This window comes from Antennarius striatus, chromosome 13, assembly GCF_040054535.1.
Source record: "Antennarius striatus isolate MH-2024 chromosome 13, ASM4005453v1, whole genome shotgun sequence".
NCBI lineage: Eukaryota > Metazoa > Chordata > Actinopteri > Lophiiformes > Antennariidae > Antennarius > Antennarius striatus.
The window spans coordinates 3,078,899-3,105,367 of record NC_090788.1 but is presented as its reverse complement, the minus strand read 5'-3'; the positions used below and the strand labels follow the sequence as shown (position 1 = coordinate 3,105,367).

Genomic DNA, 26,469 nt, shown 5'->3' with positions numbered 1-26,469 from the left:
CGTTTCCATAGATGCGGATTTGTTTTTCCAAGTTTTAACACATGCAGGTTCAGAGAGAGCTGCAGATCCGGTCATTAGTCTGTTTCTGTCATTCCATTGTTCCAGATCATCGTACCTGTGTGACGACAAACTGATCCAACCCAGAATGCAATAGATGGCTGTGGAGCTTCGCTGTGGTTTTGTGGTTCTTTGCAGGTTTGGATCGAAATCAAAAGTCTAAATGTAGTGAAGTTACATCCAGTGCAAAAAGAAGAAAAAAAAAAGAACCGGAATGGGAGCCGATCTGTCTGGCGATCGGTTCTGTGTGTACGCGATCTGGCATCGGACGTCAACACAAGTTGTAATTTGGTTAAACTTCTGGTCAGGACCAGATGGACTTGCTGAAATATTGAAGTGGAGAGAAGACGCCGGTGCTTGTGTGTTGTGGCTTCTGTCGGCACTAGAAAGCATGTTGTACACGTCTGTTATTATGCAGCATGTACGCAAAAACGCCGTTTTTTTAATAAATATAATTCACTTTTTTTTTTTTTTTTTAAGAAATTGTTAAAAATGTGTGTCTTGCTGGAACTTCTGTGGGTCTCTGGATTAAATAACGCTCTGCAGTTTGATGAGTGCCTCCGAGTTTTAACGCTGATCATGGGTTTTCACTGATGTTTTGACATTTAAAAGTCCGTTTTCTTCCAATCGGTTGTAGTCACAGAAAGAAACCCACATTTGGCCGAAAGGCAATAAAACGCAAAACTATAGCAAGTGAATGAAAATGGGAATAAATACAGGAGAGACATCCAAGGTTTTTAAAGCCTATTTAGAGGAAAAACAAGTAAATGACATCATATCTTCTTTTTTTTTTTTTTGCTGAGCAGTAATATCGATGTCACTGCCGCCGAGACAAAGGACGTTTTATCGTGGGATGAGCTCATACCGGTTGGTGTCACCACTGGGGAGGGTGAACATCTGTCCTGATGGAGGCAAATGAAACCCACCGCCTTCGTGCTCTTCCAGTTAATTTGACTATTTACTATGATGTTACCAGAATGGTTGTGGATTTTAGTGCATAAAATCGGTGAGGGAATTAAAGATAGACTCGTCATCCGGAGATGTTTGCAGTCCTAAAGTGTCTCCGGAGGCCCGTTAAAGCTGATAGAAGAAAGAAATACATCGCACGGTGGAAGGAAAAGGCTGACTACTGTGTGACCCCGGAGAGGATCCGTCTCTCCTCCGTCTGTAGGAGACGAATCGCAGCACAGGAAGGATGCATCCCTGAAAAGACTATTAGGGAGATGAGTTTACCAGACACAGAAATATTTGTTTGAAAGCTCCGCTGTCTACAAATACAAGCCGAGGGCCAACGCCAGCTCCTCTGTGCGCCGTAATGCAGATAGTACCAACATTAGCTGCAGGTTTTAAAGAGAATCTGAAGGTCTGTGATCCATTCCAGGTAGTGAACGCAGTTTAGCAACACTGCATGTATCCCAGCATTCCACATTAAAGCGGCGGCGATCCCTGTCAATCAAAAAGCATGTTGCCTCAGTCGCTCCGTGGGCCGCGATCTGTTTTCTCTAAATTATACGTCCAAACCTTCGAAGCCCTCCGGCAAAACTGGAAGAAAGCCTCGCTGCACTTAACTTTGAAGTTTGATTGATTGCTTTTGTTCGCCGCTCTGACAATAGAATAACTCTGGTACGGAGTTGGAAACGATTCTGGGTTCTCTAGCGACCAACAGGGAGGCGATCGGGCGGTTTTTCTGTCGCACCGGTTTGAGACGGAACCACAGAAAGGACTCCGGTTCTCTGTGAAGGTTCTGTTTACCGCTGCCCCTCCATTAACAAACCATTCAAGCCCGTTTAAATGGGGACAAAAACACTTCCATGTGTTTTCCTCCCTTCACTGGCACCATGACATTGTTCAGACAATATCTGTTTAGCGGACCTCGGTTTGTGTACTCGCTGTTGTGCAACCGGCCAAAGAACATCTAGAAGAGAGGACGCCGTGTGGAGTTTCAACAGTAAAACCGTTGTTTTACCTTTAGATCTCAGATTTAAAGGTAAAACGTTAAAACTTTAAAGGTAAATCTTCAGTTTCTTTATAGCCTGGAATGATTTCGGAGAAAATGAACAACAAATATCACATTTGATGCTCAAAAACGATGTTTTGGGAGTCGATGGATACGAGACAGCTTCCCATCACTGGAACATCCATCATTGTGATTGGTTATTGCATCTCAGAGGACGTCGTGTTAATCGATGGATTGATTTCCTGCTGTGTTCAGACACGTTTTAATCAGTCTTGACCCTTTGATAAGGCTTTTGTCTTTTAGGAATGACACATGACGGCAATAAACAAGAATAAAAAAAGGGCCGCAGCTCATTAGAAGACACTCCAGTGCAGCTAGCGCCCCCTATAGGACGTTGTGTTTCATTCCTCCTTGTGTTTATTTCCCTTTTGTCTAACGTTTCCTCTCCCTCTCTGTCTTCCAGCTGTCTCTCGGGGACGAACAGTGTGAAGTAACGCGGAATGGATATGAGTCTAAGGAGCTGGTGTACTTAGTTCATATCTACTGCCAGGTAATAGACGGACCCCGCTGGGTTTGATGGGGCACTCACGCAGAAACACACAGTCAAATGGCTCCACACACTCAACTAAACTGTAATTACAGACAGTTTTTGTGAGGACGAGCGTTTTTCTCAGGGCGTCGGAGGTGATACGGAGGCGACGGCGTTTCTGGAGAGTTGGCTCGACCTCGGACGTTTCTCAAATAAGTTATTGTTTTACGAAAGAGGGGGAGGGGGGGATTTGGAACTTAATTAAGAAGGGCTGTGAAGGAATGACATGAGGGTTGAGTGGTTCTGAAAGACGGAGCGAACTGAACATGTTTCTGCATATTTTATCTCACGCTGGATTTGTTTTTTGAACTCAAACAGAATAAAACCCTTAAAGGTGTCTCGCTTTGGCGCGGATCCACATCGGGCTCCGTGAAACTTCCCAGACGGAGGATAGGTCGCACATGTTTTCCGTTTAGATTCCGTCGCTCGCTCCAAAAAAAAAAATGTTACCGTCGTCCCGTCTCCACCGAGTATCGCTTTCTGTTATCGATGGCAGCGTCCTGCAGGATCGTTGCGTTCGTTTGGCTTCACGTCGGCGCGTCGGGAGTGGAAAAAAGTTTTCTCAAAGTCGTCTTTAAAAATTCCTTTTTAGGCAGAGATGTCAGATTCAAGTAATCACCAAATAATTCATGATGACATCACATTTTAAAGTCGATCGCCTCAACTCGCATGCAGATCAGCTGCTCAGAGGTCTCCTCCAGCCACATTTCTCATTCTGTTTTCCCTGCTTCTCCCTCGACGGCCTCGGATTCCCGTCTTGCGAGGACCTTGGCGAGGCCGGCAAGCGTGGAAATTCCAACTCCTTACGGCTTTACTAGTTTGAAAAAGGGTGGGATGGTAAAAGATTTGGCATCCAGCTCTGCAGTCGGGAGCTTTGGTGAAAGTAGCACAGCTGGTTGGGGTCCACAAACCCAGAAAGTGGAGTGGTGAGTGGAAGCACCGGCTGAGAAAGTGGGACAGGAAAGCAGAAAGGTTCCACAGAGCCTCCCCTGCACGTCTTCAGCAGCCAGAATCAGGCCCTGGCTTCAGTACAGGCTGATCTTTTCAGGCCAAATCAAAGCTGAATGCTTTCCTCACCGACAGTTTCTCTCAGTGGAGCTTTTTGAGGTTTTGGAGCCCGTTTTCACTGGAGGAAAAATAAACTACAGATTAAAGAACACACGTTACGTTTAATGCAGCGGCTGGAGGGCGAACCGAAACTTGTGTTTTTATGTTTAGTTTTCAACTTTTTTTTTTTTTTTTTTTTTTTGCTCTAAAGGGTCGAAGTTGGATGGTGAAGCGCAGCTATGAGGATTTCCGCGTCCTGGACAAACACCTGCACCTCTGCATCTACGACCGACGCTTCTCCCAGCTGCCCGAGCTTCCCCGATTGGAGAGTCTGACCGACCAGTCGGAGGTGAGAGTGATGGTAGTTTTAAAATACACAGAAAAACTTCCTATTAAATCACCTGAACTGAACAATCGGCTTCTAAAAACACGACTTTACGGTATCGGTTGTGTAGAAAAGCCTTTATCCCCTAAGATCTCGGTAACGTTTGATATCGTACCGCTTTTTCCCGAGGAGTGTAACGTGAGCTAAATGAAACTTTTTTTTTTTTTGTCGGATCAAGGTTCTACTGGGAATGTAAGGGTCAGGTATCAAACTAAGCTGGTAAAACCGGTTTAGCTTTGAGGGTCTTTGTGTGCAGAGTGGCCCGAGGTTCACTATTATACGGTCACCTCAATGCAACCACTTCTTTTTCATCCTTTTTATGAATGAAACCAAACCGATTCCAATGATTTTAACTCGTGTATTTTGTCGTGTTTGTCAGTCTGCTTCCCAGATGTTGTTAGCTTACCTCTCCCGGCTCTCAGCCATCGCTGACAACAAGATCAACTGTGGGCCTGCCCTCACATGGATGGAGGTAGAACTACACCGCCAACACCGAGCAATATATATAACAACAAGACCAAAATGTTTTCAGGACAATCGGAGCCGCTTTACCAGAAGTTTGAGGATGAGCCTCAGTTATTAGTTTTAGTTTACATCATTAGAGTTGCATTTGTGTAATTTAACCACCTAAATATAGGATTTTTAAATGAAACACGGCTATTTACGCTAAACTATTCTTACTAGAAGAGCGGCGTTCTGTCACAAACTGCCCCGTCTGCGATGCTATTCCATATAAAGTGTTTTTGCTCAGTGTTCATTAAAAAGCTATAAAGCTCAAAGAAGCATCTTAACTCAGATGTAGTAAACCATTAAGGTTAGACAGAGTGGATTATCTGACATTAAAACTGTCTGGAAGGAAGAAATACGTTGTCAGAACTTTAGCCTCGGTTTGAAGTTGGATTGTAAGACAAAGACAAAATATCTACAGAACCAAACGTGACGGAGAGCGATCCGTGCCTACTAGAACCAGCTCCCGAGGCCTCACAGAGCAGAACCAGTAAAAGATTAGAGACAGGAGGAACACTAGACCATGATGTTTTGTCTGTGTGTGTGTGTGTGTGTGAGCCAGGTCGACAATAAAGGGAATCATCTATTAGTCCACGAAGAGTCGTCTATCAACGTTCCGGCTATCGCCGCCGCCCACGTCATCAAACGCTACAACGCTCAGGCGTCAGACGAGCTGTCCTTCGAGGTGACGACCGTTCACACCAACATTCTCTCTCCGCTCACACACAGATTTCATAACAATGAACTCTACAAACGGTGACAAGGAAAATATGAACAAGAACTTAAACAAAACAACAAAAATATAAGTTTTGTGAGCAAATGTTTTTTAGATATTGGTTATTGGCTGTCAGTGATTGATTAGAGTTGGAAGGGGAGTCTAATCCCTTCTACTTTCGATGCTCTCTGCAGGTCGGCGACATCGTGTCGGTGATCGACATGCCTCCCAAAGAAGACACGACGTGGTGGAGGGGCAAACACGGCTTCCAGGTGAGCTCAGGTTCCAGGTAGTTTCAGTGTGTAATCCGAACCCCGCCGCTGCGATCCCGACACACTGAAACCCACGTCGTTCGGTTCTCTCACGTGCGGCTCGCAGCTTCAGCTCGTCAGCAACAACAAGCATGTTGTGTGGGAAGGTTGAGCATGTGTCACGAAGGGGTGTCGACGTGGTAGCGCTGAGCTAACGCTCGCAAACGACAACATTTCTGGGAAGCAGCTGTTTCTTCTTTGGTGGTTTTTAAGTTTCGTCTCACGGAGCTGCAGACTGTTCCAAAAGGGGGCGTGTCAGGAGGGCGTGTCCAGTCTGATGACATCATATATTTAATCACATGCTTTGCGTAAACATTTCTCACATCTATTTCAGATATTAACATTACTATATATTTGCGAATCAGGACCAAACAGGTGTAATAAGTTTGTTGAAGAGCTCAAAAAGAACAAAAAAAAAACGGCCGATCCGATTGATTGATTGATTGATTGATCCGGCAGCTCGGTGCGGATTCTGTTGTCTGTTTCTGACTTCACTGAATCATGTAAACCTGATCCGTCGTCCATCCCTGTCCCCGTCTCCAGGTCGGCTTCTTTCCCAGCGAGTGTGTGGAGCTCATAAACGATAAAGTCCCCCAGTCCATGACCAACACGGTGCCAAAACCAGGTACTCCTCTTCCTCCTCTTCCTCTTCCTCTGTTAAAGCCTTCACAGGAAGAACGTTATCCCTGAGAACCATTAGCGACACGCTGACGCGGCTGCAAGCGGTTTAAACTGTGGTGGATGTTTGGATGCCAACATAAATATAAGAATCTAATTTAATTTAAATTTTATAACTTGTTATATTAATTTTACACACTGTTATATACTGTACAGAAGCGTCAGTTCAGCTCATAGCAGAGCGCTGACGCTTCGCACCAACAGACGTAAAATTATCAGATGATACCGATGACACATCACATTACTCGTAGTGAACGATTGTAGTCACGGTAACGTGAAACACCCTCATCGTATCTCCAGGTTGTCACCAGAACCAGTGGAGTCAAGTTCACAATCTGTCCACTTTGCTGCTTTCAGCACAATTTCCATGCTTTTATGTTGGTTTATTTTTGTTTGTGTGTTTATTTTTTGCATGTCATTTTATTTTTTTTTATTTTTTTTAACTTTACAGAGGATTTGCAGGTCAGATTGATCAGGCCAGGAAACGCACCAATCCAGCGCCTACATATTTGACCTACATGAGTTTATCCTGCCTATTTTTTACTAAAATAAGACTTTGACTGCATGCTAGTTAAATCCAAAGTGTTTATTTTTGTGGGTTTATTTTTTTAAGACCTGCAGACGCTCTGTTTTTGAGGAGGTCGTGGATCTGGAGCCAATAACTGGATTTAATCAAGTTTATTTCGAATGTTCCTGCACTGCTTGTCCTCCACTTCCACACATCACCAATGCCGTTGTTGTCTTGCACACGTATGTACGGTTGTTTTTAAGCATGTATCTTGACTGTGCCTCCTCTGCCTCAGCCTCCCCCTGCTCTGGCCTGCAGCCCGCTTCTTGGAGCCTCTTCCCCCCCTGTGCGTGCTGGTATACGTCACCCACACAACACGCATCTCAATGTTCGGTACACCGGTATCCGGATGCAGCTGAAGTCACAACCTTTAAGATCGTCTTAAGGATTATAACTTCAACGCTGGATTTAAATTGCACCATTTTTACGGGATGCGCCTCTTCGCCGTCGCGCATTCCGTTTTATTTTCTACTTTTAGCATCTTCTCTGTGCACAGATGCCTTGTTCTCTAACTTGAGATGCTTCTCTCCCTCCCTGCTGGCCTCCCCCCCCCTCCATCCATCCATCCATCCATCCATCCTTCCGTCTGTCTGTCGGTCCGTCTGTCCATCGGGTTGCATGCAGACTTGGAGATGGAGAGTGTAATACAGGACAGTGCATGGGTGGCCGACCCGCTAAACCCCTACAGCCTGAGCTCAGGTAGACATGAACCTTTTGGTGTGTGCCCCCCCCCCCCCCCTCACCTAAGACTAACTCCACAACCCTGAGTGATGTGTTTGCACTGTGTGACCCTAACACTACTATCCTGGGGGTGCTGATAGCTTCACCCTCCCCTACAAGAAAACCTCCGTCCTTTACGTATGTTTTTATCACACAAGGTAATAAATGGTTCCGTCTGTGACCTTTTCAGTATTTATCCACGGTACCCCCTCCCTCTGCTGGTTTTCCCTCCTATGAGCTTTTAGCTGCATCTGGTCGTCATGGAAACGAGTCTTCTCTTGCATGTTTTCCTTTCTTTGGGATTGCTCTGAGCTTTTTTTAGCGAAACCTGAACTTTTCTTCTGTGAAGTTTCTTACCTAAAATAAGGATCTTTACGATGTTGGGACCCCCCCCCCCCCACACACACACACACACTTCTAATGGGGTTCCAGTGGGTCCCCAGAAAGAAGATAAATTCTATATGTAATTATGGGTCTTATTTTCTGAACAAAGCCCCCCGGTCTCATCCCTCCAGCCCCTCCTGAAGGTGCATGCAAATAACTTCTGGGGGTGAGTCCGGTTACAGCAGCGTGAATGTACCTCTGTATCCATACGGGGGGGGGGGGCACCGCTGTTTGTGTGCGTCTGAAAGGCCCCGGCAGGGGTGCCGTGGTGCGAGGTCTCGACCGGCCTTGATTTATTTAATCCTTTTACAATGTGTGTGAGGGGGGTGAGGGTGGGGGTGGGGGGGGCATGTAAACCCATCCACTGAGCGTAAAGCTTTGTCCCGCAACAGTAAGAATCTCTGTCTCCTTCTCCATGGCGACTGAAAGAGCACATTCCTGCAGGGGAGCCGCGCGGCGCTGGAAAGATTTCCCAGTTGAACTGTTTCCCAGTAAAACTGGAAATAGTTGTGCAGCGATCTGGTTTAGAGCGGGACGTGACGGACGGCGTTGGGGGGGTGGGGGGCGTCCGTCCTGCAGGAGAATCAGAATTCTCTGCCGTTGACGGATAAAACGACAGTAAGACGACTTTTCCTCAACAGACCCACCAGTGACTTACCCAGATGTACACCCCACCATCATTTCCTGTTCCTCCTGTCTGGGGGCCGGTGATTCGGGCAGCTGTGTGCACACATGAGCCAAGACAGCTGTTAAAGTGGAGGGGGGGGGGTGGGTTTGTCCTCTAGCTCCTGAGGATCTCGCATCATTTCCTGAGAAAACTGTTCGGCGTCCCCCGGGGTGGGGGCTCTGCGGCTCCGATCACAAGCTGAGACCACACAACTGTTTGTCTGCTGCTAGCAGCTCAGGCTAAATTTAAACCGCTGTCATTTTTACACCTTTCCTTCTCTTCGGTAAACGTTTTGTCGTGACTACCTGCGCAGTTGCGTCAGTATTTTTAAAACGTGTTCCATTTTCCTCGGTGTTGGTGAAACGCTCGACGATGTTTCAGATTATTATTACAACTCTTACCGTTGACATTAACGCAGCAGGTGGGACGTGAGATTTACAACCTCATTAATGTTTCAGGCGGCGTGGCGATCTGCAGCTGTGGTCCATAGACGTCACCCACCCCCCCCCTCCACCTCCTATTCACACCCACGCACAACATCAGCCGCATGATGCTCACCCTCACGTTTCAACCGTTTGTGTGACATCACCAGGTTACTTCCTGTCGAGGGCAGCTGGTGTCCTGAAGGCTTAACTCCGCCTTCCAATCACGATGACATCACTCTTGTCACCGCACGGAAATATTTAATTGCCCCAAACATGAAGTACCGATCTGAAATGAGAAACCACAAATTGAATTTTAAGGAAAAAGACGTGTAAAGTAGCTTAAAACGCAACTTTAAAAGACAAACGTGAGGGTCAGTCCACGTGTTTCTGTGTACAACTTGTTCAGAGATTGTCCAGATGAAGCGATCACATGCGGAGGGGAAGTCTGCCTGCAGTCTTGTGATTCTAGACCAACAACAAATAATGTTTTTTAATCTTGGCAAAGTTAAAAAAAAACAACATGGATTTTGAATTGAAGTGTTGCTCTTCTCAACTGATACCAGAGCAGCTTAAACCTGTTGACCTCTTTGATTGCGTTTGATATCGCCGGCCCTGAGAGGATGTTGAGACTTATAACCAGAGAGCGGTCATGAGCAGGTCAGGTCAGGTCAGGGGGAAGAAAATAATGACAGGAAGTTGTTTTTGAAGCTACTTCCACTTTTATGATAACCCCGTGTCATTTCTCACCCTGATCTATATTTGAAATGTGTGCGCTTGACTAGGATTACTGTCTTTTCCTCTAAGTATGTAATGAAAGCTAATTAATTCTGGAGAGATAAAAAGGAAATAAGAGCAGGGATGTTTATTGGCTGTGCGTGCGTGCGTGTGTGTGTGTGTGTGTGTGTGTGTGTGTGTGTGTGTGTGTGTGTGTGTGTGTGTGTGTAAACCACTAACTTGCCTTCTGGCTTCCTGGCTCCCATGTTGCCTTTAAAACTGTCGGACAAACTTCAATCGCGCCCATGTGTGTGTGTGGCAGCAGTGTAAACGTCTTGGGGGTGCTGCTGTGTTGTAAACAGACATTAACGCGGAGTGTGGCTAGGATTAATTGCACTTTAAGTGTTATATATTCTAGATCTTATCACAACTGTGCAGCTGAAATCGGTTCCATATTCGTTCGTCATGCATTGGCGTTTAGTTGCGAAGCGCCTTTGTAATAATGTCAAAGGCGCTTGCCTTTATCTTTCTACTCAATGTTTGCGTGTCGCTCGATCGGTTCTGTAAAGATTTGCTTCAGTCAAACTCGCGTCTTCATCGATATTGAGATAGATGCTGGTGTGTCCGATAGCCCGCGAAGGCAGCATCGTAAAGCCGTCCTGGAAGCGGAGCTCCGTGTGACAGAGCTCGGAGGAAAGTCCTCGCGTTCAGACTGAACTTTCAGCCGTTAATGGAGCGTTATCTTTCGGTTAAAGATTTAACCGAAACGTGGGGTTACATCGCTCTTTTAGTCGCGTATAAGTGAATGAGAGAGAGAGAAAAAAAAGAGAAAATAAGTAAACCACGTCGGGACTTTTTTAAAATTTTGTCACAAAGCCTCAAGTTATGGAGCAAAGGTAAGAAAGTTGAATGTTAGCTAAAGCATCCTCTGTGGATTCTACATCGTTAGCTTCATGTTAGCTTTATGCTACTTGGGTCGGTTCTGAAGGGAATTGGGGAATGATGGAAGGTTTTCCTAGTACGGAAAATATTACTGCATCCTCAGAACTCCACACAGTTCTCCCGTTTCACGTTTAAACCCGATTATATTTGCGTGTAAAGTAATGGAGTGTTAATTATGTCCCTCTGACGTCACTATAATCCAGAACGTGAAGGCAACATCTGTGTAAACGTAGTTTTATTGTATTTTATCGAGCAAAAGTAGAAGTAAAACATTTTTAAAAGCTTATAAAAGTCAAGTTCTATTCAAATCAAGTTCTACTGCTGATTTTAAATCAATAACCCTCTTGATTTCTGTGATTCGGGGTACATTTGCTCTAATTAATGGGTGAGACTTCACCCCCCCTCGCCCCTCCCCTCCATTGCTGGGTGACGTTCAAGCGTCTCCTCGCAGAGTAGGAAAACTCAACATCGCGCACTTTGACCTTCACGTTCAAACAAAGGTTGCTGCTCTGTTTACAGCTGAAACAACATCCAGGAGATGGTCAGGCCGGGTGTGTCCACAGGTGTCTGTTTGATGGGGGGTGTAAACATTGTCCTGGTAGGATTCACAAAGGTGAATAGATGCCTTTTTTTTTTAGCTATTCTGGAACTTTAATTGTTTGGATTTTATTTAGTTGTTTGCAGAATCTGTGAGTGGGTTTGTGTCGGTTGAGAGTTTTCAGGCCATATATAAATTTTTTTTATTTAACAGAGACAACTTGGCGTCTCTGTAGTTGTATTTCCTTTGCAAAATTGTTGTCTTTAAATGACTTCAAGAGAGAAACTCCTCAGTTCATGATAAATTATGGTAAAAGGAATGGAGGGGGTTTGAACTTCCCGCTCAGCTTGTTCCCGGTTGGAGTGAAAGGATCCGAGTTGCAGCCACGCCTGCCGATGATTGTGTATTCAGGGAACAGTGACACACACACACAGCAGTCGTATTGAATATCCGGCTCAGTCTGCTGATTGACTCTATAGTGTCACCGCTCTACTTTAGGAGGCAAGTTAAACGCCCCCCCCCCGGTCTGTCTCCCTTGAAACGCTCTTCGCCACCTCAGTGGAATGAAGCGCTCCTGGGAGAGTGTGATGATTGCCATTACATCAGTAATTGTTCTCATGGCCTCATCATCCCATGTGCTCATCCGGGCTCTCGTTCACACACTGAACACACTGAAACCTGTGTGTTCCTCAGGCATCGCAACTGTGGGCCACTCTATTTGACTTTGTCATATCTGGATTTGATCTGTTCCATATGCAAATGCCAGGTAGGGTAGTCAGTTGTTATTTTCCTAGCTGAGAACATCCAGGCCTCCACCCACAGCCTTTCTAATGTAATTTAAATTCATGCCAGGGGTCACAGAGTACATTTGACCAGGCAGACAAACCGGAAACTGAAGCTTTTCTGTTGCTTCTTGGGATTGCAGTGTTTTTACTAAGTGTCCTGTCACTATGAATCTCATAATCACAGGTAGAGAAGGCGTTTATCAGCTCCTCTGTCCCTAAATGAGATGCTGTTACCCTGGTGGATTTCAGCGGCGGCGTGTCGGAGGCTATTTCAGTGCTGCTGAGTCTCAGCCTGTCATCTGCCATGACGGGAAGCATCTGTCCGTTCTCTGGAGAACCCTGCTTGTCGTTTGCGCTCCTCTTCCTCGTGTCTTACCCCTCCTAAAAAAAGCAACGTGTCAGTGTAAACCAACACAGTTTTCACCCCCCCCCCACACACACACACACATGATACTGAAGGCATCAGCAGTGAGTAAACAAAGCTGCCTCAGCTGTTTGTCGGCTGCTTTCCCTGGAGGGAGAATCGGAGCGCTGCTTGTCTCTGAGACGGGCCGATGGTTTTGTTGGCACGTCGCTGAAGCAGAGGCTGATTGTTGATTCCGTATCAATTTTGCCGCTTTATTGAAATGGCTCACACCAGAGATGTAGGATGAGTAAGGTAAATATAAATGCATCCTGATAGGAGTCTGTTTACTCCTAAACACCAGTGGGTGTGTTTTCACCGTCACCCCAAAAGAATCAGGTGTGGGAAACGCATAAAAATCGGCTACATCACATTTCCAGGGCATTTTTAGGTCAAAACGAACACAGCAGAGACATGGATTTTAATATTCCATGCAGTTTTTGCCAGGTGCCACAATCATTCATCACATTTAACCACCCTCGGTAACCCCCCCCCCCTCAGCAGTGTATTCTGCTAAACAATGAGAATAATTTCATCAAACGCAGCTACAAAGTCACTTTCGGCTCCCCTCAGCTCATTATTTTTGCTCCGGTCTTGATGTTTGCATTCTAAATATACACTATGGACCGTCAATTAATTCTGCTGCATGCCGTTTTCCCTCCACAGTGTACATTTAGCATGCAAAGCAGACAGGTGCTCATTAATTTTAGGCTTATCCTTCTATAGTGTATATTCCAACCCACTGGACGGAATTCACTAGAATTCTCCAGGTGTGTGCTGCGAGTCCCGTTATTTCATCCTCCAGTCTTTTTTCCCCAAAGTGGGACTACGTCAGTCCTCGGAAACAAACTTCCTTGGAAGCAGAGGCGCGTGTCACTGAGGCGATGTTTTTCTCATTAATAATTGCACTCATAAAACAGTTTGTCATTCAGAATTCTGTCTGAGTCTTTTTATATTAGAATACGTTTCTGGTTTATCTGGTCATGTGTATGAGCTGGAACTGGTCTTGATTCCGTGCCGCCCGAAATAACTGCTGTTTGTCAGGTGTAGGTGGAGTGAGCTAGCAGCGGGAGGTTAGTTAATGCTAACCCTTGTATAGTTTAGCAGTGAGTACCGCTGTGGAGCTCTGACGGACGCCCACTGAGACGATTCTCATCAGTAATTAGTTGCTGAAGGAGATGATACCCGACGTTATGATACACACTTCAATAATTAAGTATGAAGCCTCGTTTTGAGCCACTCCCGTTTGCCCTCTTAACGTTAATGCAAGATGCAGTTAATACAATCTCAACACTTCCTTTATCTCTTTTAAATTAAAAGGCCTGTTGTGTCTCAGTGGGAAGGAGCCCTTCATCTCCTAACAAGCTTTTGTTGGGGAAAATGATGTATGGCCTGCATCAAAATCCAGTTTCTGCAAAGGTCTTATTTGATTCATTGTTGGACGTAAACTTTAAACGGTCAGCTTGATGGTTTGCGACGCTTTGCTCCCATTTATAGCCTGGTTTACGCAGCTTCTGATATCTATGCACCATTTAGTGGTAAAATTTAGTGGTCTAGTCCAGGATAAAGTTTATGCGTCATATCTGACTGGTTGAAATTCTTACAGCATTCTAACCCTATAGGACAGATGCTTGTAAAGACACCTCCTCCATGCTTTTATTGTATTCTTGTTATCTTCGGTTTTAGCTTGTTTTGCGTCTGGAGTCTGGTTCAGACCGGCCTGCTTCGGCTTGTATTGCAAACACGACTCTTGTCAGTCACAGTAAATAGAAACTGTCTTGTAAAGGACATTTTTGATTCTTTGAATTCCAATCTGAAGTCATTCTGTGTCATTCTGAAGTCTGGAGCCGATTAAAAACACGTGTCGTCAAGGATGCGAAACCAAGGAGGGGAATGTGATTTTGACTGGACCCGTAATCAGTTTAAGGAGCATTTGTCCTGGAATATCCATTTAAAAACAAGACTGATGCAACAGTCCAGGTCTTTGTCATGTAGTTTAGTGAAACTTCCCTCCAAGCAGGGAAAACCTTCTAATCATCTATCCTGGAATAAAAAAAAGACAGTAAATGTGGGAAAGCAGGCTGTGTTCTAGCTTGTAGACTGTGGTGATGATAATCTCTAGACCACTTAGGAATCTGTAGCATCTACCATCATGGAGAAATGGAATGTTAGATGATGGGAAACTCTTTCCTGATACTGTTTTAGATTCATTTATTCTCCTCGAGCCGCGTTGAGCAACCCACCACTTGGAAAAACGCTCTGCTGCTGTCATCTCACCAATGGCTGACAGCGTGCGACTCGCAGTTCGACATTTTTTGGAGTCGAACCAGCTCCATTGTTCCCCTTTCCAAAAATACAGATTGTCTGATAGCCTTCCCGCATCCCTTTTGAAGCAGAGAAAAACAACTGGCGTGTAGTTTAAGAAGCTTACGACCCTTTCCCAGACCTCGTCTGTGATTATCGCACTTTGGATTTGAGGAAAGTCTGCTCCTTTTTTTTTTTTTGTCTGGTTTTGGAGGGGAGCGGAGGATTCTGGTGTTGGATGTGGAGGATTCCTTTGTAGTTGCCTGGGAGGTGGTATTTAAGAACGAAGCTTTCGCCTCAAGGAAACTACACAAGCATAAAGGGACGGTTTGACTTAGAATAAAGCCAAAATGCACAAAAGGACAGCCCAGAGTAGCTTGTATGGGATTTCACTCTCCTGCACACTAGACTTGGTGTGAAAGCTAATCCTTCTGCCAGCCCACACTTTTACTCGGGCGTTAAAACCGTCGAGATCTGAGATGCATCTTCCGTTTCTTCCTCAGTGTCTAAGAAGCACGGGAAGCTGATCACGTTCTTGCGCTCCTTCATGAAGTCCAGGCCCACCAAGCAGAAGCTGAAGCAGAGAGGCATCCTCCGGGAGAGGGTATTCGGCTGCGACCTGGGGGAACACCTCCTCAACTCAGGACATGATGGTGAGAAGAAATATTTCCTTTATCCCTTTTATTACACTTTTATTAGTGGGTAGTTTTCTCCTAGTTATAAGTCTGCTCAGAATAAACAGGCAGAGTTCAAAGAAGATTTTCACATTTCGTAGTAGCAACTAAGGTGTGAATCTCGTAATTGGTTTCTTCAAATTACATATTTTTCATATTTTTAGCCACAATTCAAGACTTTTAACAGATTTTCTACCTTATATTTCCACCTAGCCAGTTTGATGACATCAGCTAGCGATGACTAAGATAACCAGACATCTAAGTCATTCCGTACTCTGACATGAGCCAGTAACCCCCCCTCTGAAGCTCACACCAGCCCAGTCTGCCTTTTCTCCTTGTAATTAGTTGCTGGGCTGGTCCATAGCTGCTTTATCTGGTGCAGACACATTGATTTCCTGGGGTCTCGGCAGCGCTGTGACCGACAGGTGAGCTGATGTGATATTCTTAATGACGGAGCGGGAGGATAATGGCGTCCTGATTACACTCAGACATCAAGCTACATCCAGCGTAATGATGCCACTCCGCCGCAGGAGCGCGATCGATGCCTTCATTTCGTTCCGCATCGACACCAACTTGAAAAAAGCTATTTGTTCATGCTGACGGATCATGTTGTCTGGTTCTCATCGTACCCACTCCCCACCAGCTGACTAACCTCTGCTCTCAGATGTCGACCGTTCTTTATGGCGGTGACCCATTCATGGGTGAAGGAGTCAATCTTTAGCCTCTGTAAATGCTGCATTAGCTTGACGTGTAGAGATAAACCAGTCTGTCACACATTACTGAGTCAAAAGGTCAAGGTGTCCTAATTGCTGGTGGGAGCGAAAGACTTTATGATTATGATAGGTGGAGCATTTTATGCAGCTTTGGTGGTGCTCCAGTGTTAAACCCTTTAATAGGAAGGTTTTTACTCCGCTGTTGCTGTTCTAATGTCAGTTTGAGCGTTTAAAAGTGGTGAATAATGGGATCTGACTAACAAATACAAGTTGGTGCTCCAGCGCCACATCCAAACAACCAACTGTGTGTCTTTGCGATAAGAGGATCTCAAATAAATCTCCCTACATGGACGACTTGGAATTGAACTTATCTCCCCTCCATGTCGTCTGTTCCGCACCAGAAGGCCAAATAGTTTCTCAAATCTCTCCTTGTTTTCTCCGGTTATGTGTGGAATTCATCTGAACAGCTGCTTCGGCGAGCGTCTCACTCTGTCACGCACTGAATGACGTGTGAGCTGCGAGGCCTGGGAGCCTCTTTCTGCACAAACACATCGCGGTTATCACACACACACACACACACACACACACGCTCACACATAGATAAATAAAATGCCGCTATGATTCATGGTTTCTGAGGGAGACCGAAGAAGCTCTTCTTTTTATGTCCGTCTTTTCCAAACATGCTATCACTGGTTTTCTCCTTTTTAAGCCAAGTGTGATGATTGGCTGCCTCCTTCACAGACACAAACATGTTTTTTCACAATCTGCTTTGTGTAAAAATAGGTTACCATTAAACCAGTAGAGCTAAATCAAGAAATAAAATGGATTTTGAGGATCTTTTGAATGCGTTTCAAGTTATTTGCAGTTCCGTGCTGCTCTTGACCTTGAAGCCCAGTTAAGAGGAGACAAATATTGACACGTTGACACACCGTCTTTACCTTTGCAGTGCCCCAGGTCCTCAAGAGCTGCACCGAGTTCATCGAGAAGCACGGAGTGGTGGACGGCATCTACCGCCTCTCGGGAATCGCCTCAAATATCCAGAAGTTAAGGTAGAAACTCACACAACAGACATTTTAGCTTCCAGAGATTCATTTAGTGGAAATCATTGTACTTAATCTCAAATAATAAGAGTTTTCTCAAAATAGACCCTCAAGGCGTTCATGGCGGCACGCCCTCACCTTATTCTTGTCTCCAGAGTCTGAAAACTAATCTGCTTCTGTAGATAAGGTGTCTAGTTCACACCTGAGACGTCTTCATTGCATACCATCATAAAATTCCTTCCCCAACAGAGGAGCACGTACTGCTGCTGATTATGTCTGAAGCGACGCTCATCAGTAAGTGTCGCTTGTGACATCACCAACGCCATTACGAGCAATTATCCCACGTAATGAGTCCGAACAAAAGAACAAACAGTTGAAAGGATGAACAAAGAAACAGGACGATTCACGACGTCTAAATTTAACAAATACTTTGTTAAGCAGTGGAAACCAGAAGCGAGCTGTGGTGACGGCTTCATCCGTACATTTTCTGTCCGTAACCTCACTTGATTGAAACTGAGAGTCATTTCAGGAGAATGAAAAATGGTGACCAGATTTCTATTTTTTGTTTTTTAGTACAAATTAATTTCTAAGCTGCGATTACGTTTTAGTTATCAGTAAGAAGGAGTCTTGTACTTTATTTCCCAACTGGAGAACCGCTTTGCTTTTTTCCTGTGTTAAACTTGACCCATCGTTTGTTGACCCCCTGCACCCGTTTATTTTCAGGCACGAGTTTGACTCGGAGCAGATCCCTGACCTGACCAAAGATGTTTACATCCAGGACATCCACTGCGTGGGCTCTCTGTGTAAGCTCTACTTCAGAGAGCTGCCCAACCCGCTGCTCACCTACCAGCTCTACGAGAAATTCTCTGTAAGCCAAAACACACCGCCGTCTACCATTGAGCTCTCTTGCAGCGTGAGGTCATTCTTCAAATTCGTCCTGGAATTCTTCAAAATTGATTTTCAGTTATGAGTCACAGACATTCCTCAAAATCATCACGTTAGTCGACACACCCTGTCATTACAAACAGCAAACCGCCGTCTGTGTGACTTGGAATCAAACCCTCTAAACACAACAGAGCCATCCCTGAAGATGAAGTAAATGTTTTCTGGTTGTCATGGCAGCTGACAGGGAAGAAGGGTGAGGCGTGGCTGCAGACTGACCTCCCTGCTCCGTGTCGCTGCGTGAAAAAAGGGGGGGGGGGTGACAAGTGAACGAGCTTAGTATTAATGCGCTCATCTGTCGCCGCGTCTACATTTGTTTCCTCTCTGAAGGATGCTGTGTCAGCAGCGACGGATGAAGAGCGACTCATCAAAATCCATGATGTCATCCAGCAACTTCCTCCGCCGCATTACAGGTCAGTGTAGAGGCACACTGCCCCCCCGTTGGCACACGCAGGAACTGCAGTAGTACAGATGTGCGCGCATGTCGCGCTTTCCCTTTAGTTGTGTGTTTGTTAATGTTGAATTCAGGGGATTTTGTTTTATCATTCTGCACTGAATAGAATCATTTACCAGGTCCCAGCGGATTGGATTTTCATTCTACTGATGATGAATTGGATTTCATATCTTTTGTGAAAGCATCCGAATGCTTTATCTCTAAGTGACTCTCCTCGGGAGATTTGAGCACGTAGTGAAATATTGATGCACTGAAGATGTGGCTCCATTGCGGCCATTCATTTGCACATCACTAGCAGAGAGCCAATTAAAACTGAATAAATGAATATTTGATTGACAGGACCTTGGAGTTCCTCATGAGGCACCTCTCCCGCCTCGCAGCGTTCAGCTACATCACCAACATGCACACCAAGAACCTGGCTATCGTCTGGGCGCCCAACCTGCTCAGGTCAGAAGCCGCTCTGCCGCTTTAACGTTTCCTGTGTGCACATCGTCGTCTTCATGCTTTTAAACTATATCTCCAGCTTGAGTCAGCTGTGATAAATCTGTGCAGCAGAAAGTAGGAGGGTGAAACATGAGACTCTGGAACATTCAGCCTAAAAATAACTTTCGTTTTTTGTGTTCAGCCCTTTCAATTATAACACAATCTACCCGGCGCTGTCGGTTTATCTCTACTACATAAAAGTGAATCTTTCCTTTTGACTGTTATTTCCCCACAATTGACTCAGGTCCAAGCAGATAGAATCTGCCTGCTTCAGCGGCACGGCAGCGTTCATGGAAGTCCGAATCCAGTCGGTGGTGGTGGAGTTCATCCTCAACCACGTGGATGTTCTCTTCAGCACCAAGCTTAGCACGCTGATAAGAGAAGGAGCAGGTAGGTGCAGGCGTCAATCCATGCGTAGTCATCCCACTACCCACAAATCCCACTAAACAACCTCACATCACCAGGTCACAACTCCTTGTCGCGGCCCAAATCCTTGCTGGTCGCATCGCCTTCCACTAAGCTCCTGACCCTGGAGGAGGCCCAGGCCAGGACCCAGGCTCAGATCAACTCTCCAGTCACCGAAGACAGCAAGTACATCGAGGTGGGCGAGGGTCCGGCAGCCCTGCAGGGCAAGTTTCACACCGTCATCGAGTTTCCGGCTGAGAGGTTTGTCATTTCTTCACTCTGCTTTAACGACAATAAACAAGTTAAATTTGGACACACAGGCAGAGATGGTGACGTGTGTTTTGCAGGTTTGCAGGGCATGTGGTTATGTTCCCATAAACATGTACTTTATGTCGCCATGTAGCTCCATCTGCTGGTTCTTAGTAAGATTGCATGTAGGCTTGTATTCATCCTGTTCCGGACGGCCAGTATTTTATTTGCAGACTATTTCCATTTTCAGTCGTAATGACAGATGAGAGACTGATGCGACGTTTTAGTCACAATGTCACAACATCTGCTGTTTTTATCAGATTTTGGAATCACGTAGTGAAACCAACTGTTCTTCTTTTCCATCGTTTTTTAACCACAGGAAGAGGCCTCCTATTAAATCCAAGAAGTCTCCTGTGGGTAGCTGGCGTTCTTTCTTTAACCTTGGCAAGTCTTCATCCATATCCAAGCGCAAACTGCACCGCAACCCCAGCGAGCCCAATGAACTGAAGGCCATGGCTCTGGCTGGTGAGTCATTCCCCTCCCCAGCTGGGAGGAAAACCTTTTTAGGCACCTTACGACTGTGACTGAAAACCAGACTGAGTGTTAATCATTTATGATGGTCGTGTTTTAGGAGGCAGAGGCGACACGGCGACGTTGAGGTCAGCCAAAAGCGAAGAATCACTCAGTTCCCTGCACAATGTTGAAGGTAATCATTTTGACCTAGGGTAATGAGTTCAATCAGTCAGTCAGGCCTCGAAAAGGAATGAGTTTCTGATTCCGTTTCTTTAGGAGAGTCTAAGATGTACCGTCCTCGACGGCCACGCTCCAGCAGCGACGCTCTGTCGGCCTCTTTCAACGGCGAGCTGCTGGACAACCGACAGCACTGCAACTCCTACGACAACCTGGACGCCACGGAGGACAGCGAAGGGGACGACGGGCCCATCTGTGTGCCTGCCCTCATCTCACCTCCCCGCTCCGCTGGAGAAGATGTGGACCTCAGCCCGCCAGACATCGGCATGGCCTCCTTGGACTTTGACCCCATGTCTTTCCAGTGCAGCCTCCCTGACACGTCCTACGCCTTCCCCCTGGATCACTCACCAGCCGGCGCCGAGGGCTGCATGCTAAAGAGGACTCCCGGAAGCGGCTCTGGCCAGACCAGCGGCTCCGACCTCATCTCTGCCACCGTCCTCGGCAGCATGACTTCACCCTTGTTATCCCTAGACTTCAGCCAAGTAGCCGGAGAGAAGTCAGAAAGCAAGAAACTGACCTATTCTCACACTGATAAACCCACTCAGGCGGTGTCTCCTATTAAATGTGGAAAGACCACTAGTTTGACACCATGTGCCACTTCAGAGCTCGTCTCCGCAGAGATGCCTGACAAGAATACAGCTGGACAGGCTGTCTCTCCACAGCCATTATCTCCTCCTTCAGCAGCCAAGGACTCTCCGACCCTGATGGGCAGTGTGCTGCTGAGGACAGCCGAGCCGTCGCTGTGCGAGGCTTTCCAAATGGAGCTGTACTCCAAGCTGGCAGCCTTTGACAGCCAAGACAGTCAAGAGCTGAGGGCAGAAGACGGCGTGCAGCAGGCGCCAGCTGCCAGCAGCCACCAACACCAGCGTAAGGAGCAGGCATTTTTATTCTCTGACTCCCTAATTTATATGAATATCAATTAAATGAACACATAAATAATGCATATAGGTGTATTAATATTTATTCTAATACTTTCCTGGTCCTGAAGCACCAACATGCTCTGCTCTGAAGTACATTTCCCTTGTGTCTTTGCGTCCCTGCTAGGTGTCACAGCGTCAAACTCGTCAAAGGACCTCACCTCTTGTTCCAGCTCTACAACCCCTGCTGCTTCCCATCCTCCGCCCCCCCCTCCTAAAAATGCCGCCCGCATGTTGGCCCTGGCCCTGGCCGAGTCTGCCCAGCAGGTGTCCATTCAGTCCAAGTCCCAGTCCTCTGAGCCCCCAACACCAACGTCGCCTCGGGCTTCACAGGAAGATGCTAGCTTCCAAGACTCGCCCCGTCTGCTGCAGTCGCGCCCCCAGACGTCCCCTGTAGAGGGGGCTGACAGAGGAAACACCCCCCCACCTAGCAGCGCTGCTCTGACCGTTAACCCGGTCTTACCTTACTCCTCTACTTCAAGTCCACAAATCAAACCGCAGCCGTCAGAACCGACCGGCTCAGCTGATGCCAAATCTCCTAAGACTCCACCTGGAGTACAGCCAGAGTCCTCTCCCCCACATACTCACCTTTATAAGGGCGCCACGCCCCCCAGCTCAGCCAATCGGACGTCCCCGACCAGGAAAAGTCCAGAAAAGCAGCCACCTGTAACCGGGCAGATCCCAGTTCCTACCGGCTCATCTAGTAGTACTCCAGCCACCCCTCTAGGGGGCAGTAAAGGCACCAGAGTCCTACCGCTGTCTGTTCCTGAGGTAGGTGTCACAAGTTTCCTTCAGATTGTTTTCTGTCTGAAAAACTGTCTCACATTTATTTTATTTACCCTCCCTCCCCTCAGGTCAAACCAGAGGAGACTGTGTCGCCCCCAGTACTACCAAAACCATCACAACCCCCTCCTCCACCAGCTCAGAAGCCCAAACGGCAGGCCATCTCACTCCCCCAGCACCAGAATCCGAGTCATCAGCAGAGCCAGGCTCACATCCAGCCTCGTCTTCCAGCACAGCTCCAACCTCACTCCCAGCCCCAGACTCAGCCCCCCTCCAAGGCCAGCGCCAGAGTGGCCCCCACCTCCACGGAACCTGTGGAGAAGCCTTGGGAAGCCATAAAGCCAGTGGAGCCCTGCATAGAGACTGCAAAGTACCGCGACTCGTTCGGACCCCCGCCCCCTCCGGTTCGCACCATAGAGAGCAAACTGGCGACGGCAGCACTCAGCCAGAGCGAGGCCCCCTACCACATCCTGGCTGAAGGTCCGGCTCCCGCCCACCCGGAGGAGGCTCCGCCTCACCATCCTCTGTCTCCTCGGAAATCTTCCACGCACCAGCCGGCTTACCTTTACCACGCTAAAGCGGAGCCAGTCTTGATTGATCCCTCAGGAGCAGCGTACTACCACCAGAGGCCAATTCCTGTGGGCCCGCAATCCATGCCACATCACTATCGGCCTGAAAGCGTACCCCCACACCTCTCTTTTGTGTCCAAATCTGAGCCTCAGATACCCTACACTGCACGGGTGGACAACAGATACAGCACTTTAGGCCCCAGGTCCTACCACCACTCCATCAAATCCCGTGGGAACCCCCGCAGCGTGTACATGTCTCCAGGACCGGGCCATCAGGGTTACAACCACGACAGGAACCACGGCTACCCCACCATCCGCAGGGTGCACTCCCTCCACGTTCCCTCCACTATCTGCTCGGTGCCGATCCAAAGGACGGAAGTTCCTCCCGATGACGAGATGTTCTTCTGCCACCGGCCGGTGTATCAGTGCAAAGCGTACCAGCAGCCGTCGCAGCAGTCGTCTCAAGCCGACTACCACGTCACGCAGCTGCAGCCTTACTTCGAGAACGGTCGGGTTCAGTACCGCTACAGCCCCTACACGGGTTCGGCCTCTTTGGAGGCACCGTACTACGACATCGACCCTTACGGGACCATCAGAGTCCGTCACATCCACGCCTTCGGTCGAGATCCGGGCGCCGTCGCCGGCCGTCAGGGAGGGAAGGCGAGCGGGTACCACTACCTCGCTCGCCACGTACTCCCGCCGGGGAAGGAGCACAGTTTTGTGAGCAGGGACATGCCCCCCGGTCACGGAGCGAAAGAAGCCGGTTCTTACGTCCCGTGGGACCCAGAGGAGGCGGAAAGGCTCCGCATGCACTCCATTCGGCGAGAGAGCAGGGCGAGGCAGAAAATCAAAGGGCCTGTCCTATCTCAGTACGACAACGTCGGCTTGTTCGGGCCGGCGGACATTTCGGGGTACGAAACGCTGCACCTGCGCAGCAAATCCGACCCCGGAAAAGCTGTTCTGATCGCCGCCGAGAGCAAAGATGGGCGATACCTCCCCAGACACATGGTTTCGGACCCGGATGTCCCCATGTACATGGAGACTGACAAGCACGTCCAGGGAGGGACAGTCTCCGACAAGACGGAAGGACTCGCCAAGCAAAGCGGTTCCAGGAAATACCAATCCTCTCACTCCCTTCCAGCTACTCTGAGCCACAGTCTCTCTCATCAGCAGGAGAGCGGCCGAAACGAGGCCAAGTACGAGACCGGAGACGACAAGCAGGGCGGGGATAGATCTAAACACTGGCAGCAGGAATACCCCAACAAGCGGAACTTCCCACCGCACTACGACTTCCCTGAATCTGACCACCAGCAGAGCAAAGGGAAACCGTCGAGCGGCTACCACAACACAAACGAACAGACGTCCCGCTCCAAACCGGAGCGATCCCACAGTCTCCGAGAGCAGCAGCACTTCATCCCGGGTAAGCCTGAACCGGACAGAGACTACCCGTATCAGAAACTCAACGCCAAGATGTCGCAGTCCCACTACGACAACTTGGACGATTACCACCCGGTACCTCAGCCCCAGGCACCCGTTTCGAAACGTGGCAGCTCCGGTGCCTACCCTGCACCGCCATTCACGGCGGGCCAGAACAACCGGGCATACTCCACAGCACTGGGTCAGGGGGCCTACATCCAGACTGAGCTGGCCAATCAGAGGCCAGAGCCTGAGATCAGTACCGAGGGAAGCATTTAACGGACGGGAAGGGAAACGATCTTTTAGCTGTTAGAATTAAAGACTGTTGAGCTTTGGTTGAGCAGCCTCTGCCGGACAGTAGACTGTCAAATCACCAAGATTGTTTTTGTTTGTTTTTTTGTTGGTTTCTCTGTATTTTTAAGTAATTGTAAAGAGAAATTGTAAGACTTTTTAAGGAAAGTCCAGAATGTACCTGAAACTAATGTCCAAGAGATCATATTGTAGATGAGAAAGAGACGGTACTTCTACAGGAGCCACCAAAATTTAAAGTGTGTGTGCATATATATGTATGTGTATATATACAGTATATATGTATATATGCATATATATGTATGCGTATGTATATATGTATATGTATATATGTACATATGACAGGTTAAAAGGGATTTTCAGTTTTGATTTTCTTTCCGGGCGTGGCACTGGGTATCAGGCGGGCTTCAGGTTTGCATTTTAGAAATGCATGCGGTCTCTATCTCTTACAGAACAGTTCTACGTAAGTCTATATCCATTACATTTTCATTTTTATTTTTTTTGTGGATGTTAACAGCACAACATAAGGGAGACGGGACCCATCTCACCTCCCCCATGCTCGTATGTACACCAGTAGACTGACTAGTCTGTAAAGAACCAGTCGGGTGTGCGGTTTGACGGGTTTGTTTAGTAGTCCTCAGCGTCTCCGTTTCTCTGTGACTTTTCTCAGTGTAACTTTGCTATAAACAGATTTTAGTGACTTCTAATGAAACGTTTTTGTTTTTCTTCATTGGAAGTGGGACCAAACAAGTTTGGCGCGGTTGTTGCACATGCGAGGTGAAGCGGTGATGATGGACGGATGCCTGGTGTAACTTTTAGATGGTACTAAGAGGGTATTTGAGTTTCCTTTTGTTTCCCCACGTCACACTCGTGGTATTTTGAACTGGACTGACTGAATAAAGATGAAAACATCGTCCTTTCACGGTAAAGAACATGTTGCTGCTGCTTTTTGAGGGAAAAACAACTCATTGATGAGCCTTAAATTTAGTTCCTACAGAACATATTTTCTTTACTGTCCATCATCACAGTGCACAAAGCGTGTAGTTCCTTGGTTTAATATCATGTTTCGATTCTTGACAGTTCAGGGTTGACAGGTGACCTGCTGGGGTTGTCTAGTTTTATATCACCTCGCTGGTTCTGAATTTAAAATCAAACTTTTGGTTGGACATAATGTAAGGATTACAGTATGTTTCAAATGTCTCAATCCAGGTTGTACTCTGTAACCGTTTGACTTCTATATCGCTTGCAGGTTGTGCTCCTCTTGCCTTATCTAAAGCCTCTACCTTTAGAGATGGGGCATTAAAGTTAAGGCACCATGTACTTGAATGTGAAAACTCAAACTAGAGGTATCTAAAGTTAGATATGAAATAAAATTGTTCAGGAATAGCCATAACTCATGTCTTCTCTTGATACGTGCGTGATTTCACTGATCCTCCACAATTTGGTTTGGTTTTGTAATGTCAGCTGTCAATTACTAGTCATTTGTCCATTCACTAGTTATTTTGTTTCATTTTAAGTTATATTAAGCAATTTCTTTTATTTTTGAGTTGATGACTAAAAACATGATTCCAACGTCAAAGTTGGAACGCTTCAACAGGAAGTGGGTTTTTTGCCTCTAGGGGAGCTAAAGAGCTGCTGTGTTTCACTCCTCTTCACCTTTAGAACACTGAATGCTGACTAAAGAATGTCAGTATCCCTTTGTTTCTTTGACAGATTAAGTTTTTGTTTTTTAATCAAGTGTCAATCATGATCCTGTTTGTTGTTTTTATGATCCTGATTTAGTTCACTATTACCGACCATGCCATTTCCTGTTTCAAAACAGACCAACCAGAACCACCAATCAGCCGGAGAGTTAAACGGTCGGGTGTGGTGCAGTGCATTCTGGTTCTTGAAGTTTTCTTGTGGTTCTTGTAGATTTTACCGAGGAGAAATTGCACAGTCTGTCTCTTTCCTATCACAGCTTATTTATTGATCCATTTAAACCATCACGCATTATCAATATGTGTTTATTCAATTAGTCCTGCCCTGCCTATGTTAAACAAAAAAATGTATACCTTACCTGAATTATG

The 26,469-nt window shown here is 46.8% G+C and overlaps 1 protein-coding gene across 7 annotated transcripts in view; it reads left to right on the top strand.

The window, feature by feature from the left end:
- Positions 1 to 25,797, top strand: part of arhgap32b (Rho GTPase activating protein 32b) — a 41,383-nt gene extending 15,586 nt beyond the window's left edge. For 3 of the 7 annotated variants that reach the window (XM_068330727.1, XM_068330731.1, XM_068330732.1), the window contains 20 exons: positions 2,478 to 2,564; positions 3,862 to 3,999; positions 4,415 to 4,507; positions 5,105 to 5,227; positions 5,452 to 5,529; positions 6,112 to 6,193; positions 7,050 to 7,100; positions 7,439 to 7,513; positions 15,200 to 15,349; positions 17,030 to 17,132; positions 17,847 to 17,991; positions 18,396 to 18,478; positions 18,859 to 18,966; positions 19,247 to 19,392; positions 19,467 to 19,668; positions 20,036 to 20,181; positions 20,288 to 20,362; positions 20,446 to 21,273; positions 21,451 to 22,094; positions 22,178 to 25,797. In XM_068330727.1, the coding sequence (XP_068186828.1) occupies positions 2,478 to 2,564; positions 3,862 to 3,999; positions 4,415 to 4,507; positions 5,105 to 5,227; positions 5,452 to 5,529; positions 6,112 to 6,193; positions 7,050 to 7,100; positions 7,439 to 7,513; positions 15,200 to 15,349; positions 17,030 to 17,132; positions 17,847 to 17,991; positions 18,396 to 18,478; positions 18,859 to 18,966; positions 19,247 to 19,392; positions 19,467 to 19,668; positions 20,036 to 20,181; positions 20,288 to 20,362; positions 20,446 to 21,273; positions 21,451 to 22,094; positions 22,178 to 24,370 (5,550 nt within the window). In that variant the 3' untranslated portion in view covers positions 24,371 to 25,797. Of the gene's footprint in view, positions 1 to 2,477; positions 2,565 to 3,861; positions 4,000 to 4,414; positions 4,508 to 5,104; positions 5,228 to 5,451; positions 5,530 to 6,111; positions 6,194 to 7,049; positions 7,101 to 7,438; positions 7,514 to 10,412; positions 10,621 to 15,199; positions 15,350 to 17,029; positions 17,133 to 17,846; positions 17,992 to 18,395; positions 18,479 to 18,858; positions 18,967 to 19,246; positions 19,393 to 19,466; positions 19,669 to 20,035; positions 20,182 to 20,287; positions 20,363 to 20,445; positions 21,274 to 21,450; positions 22,095 to 22,177 lie in introns of those variants that run through there. The other 4 variants (XM_068330728.1, XM_068330729.1, XM_068330730.1 and 1 more) reach the window with 4 other exon arrangements.
- The last annotated feature ends 672 nt before the right edge of the window (positions 25,798 to 26,469 follow it).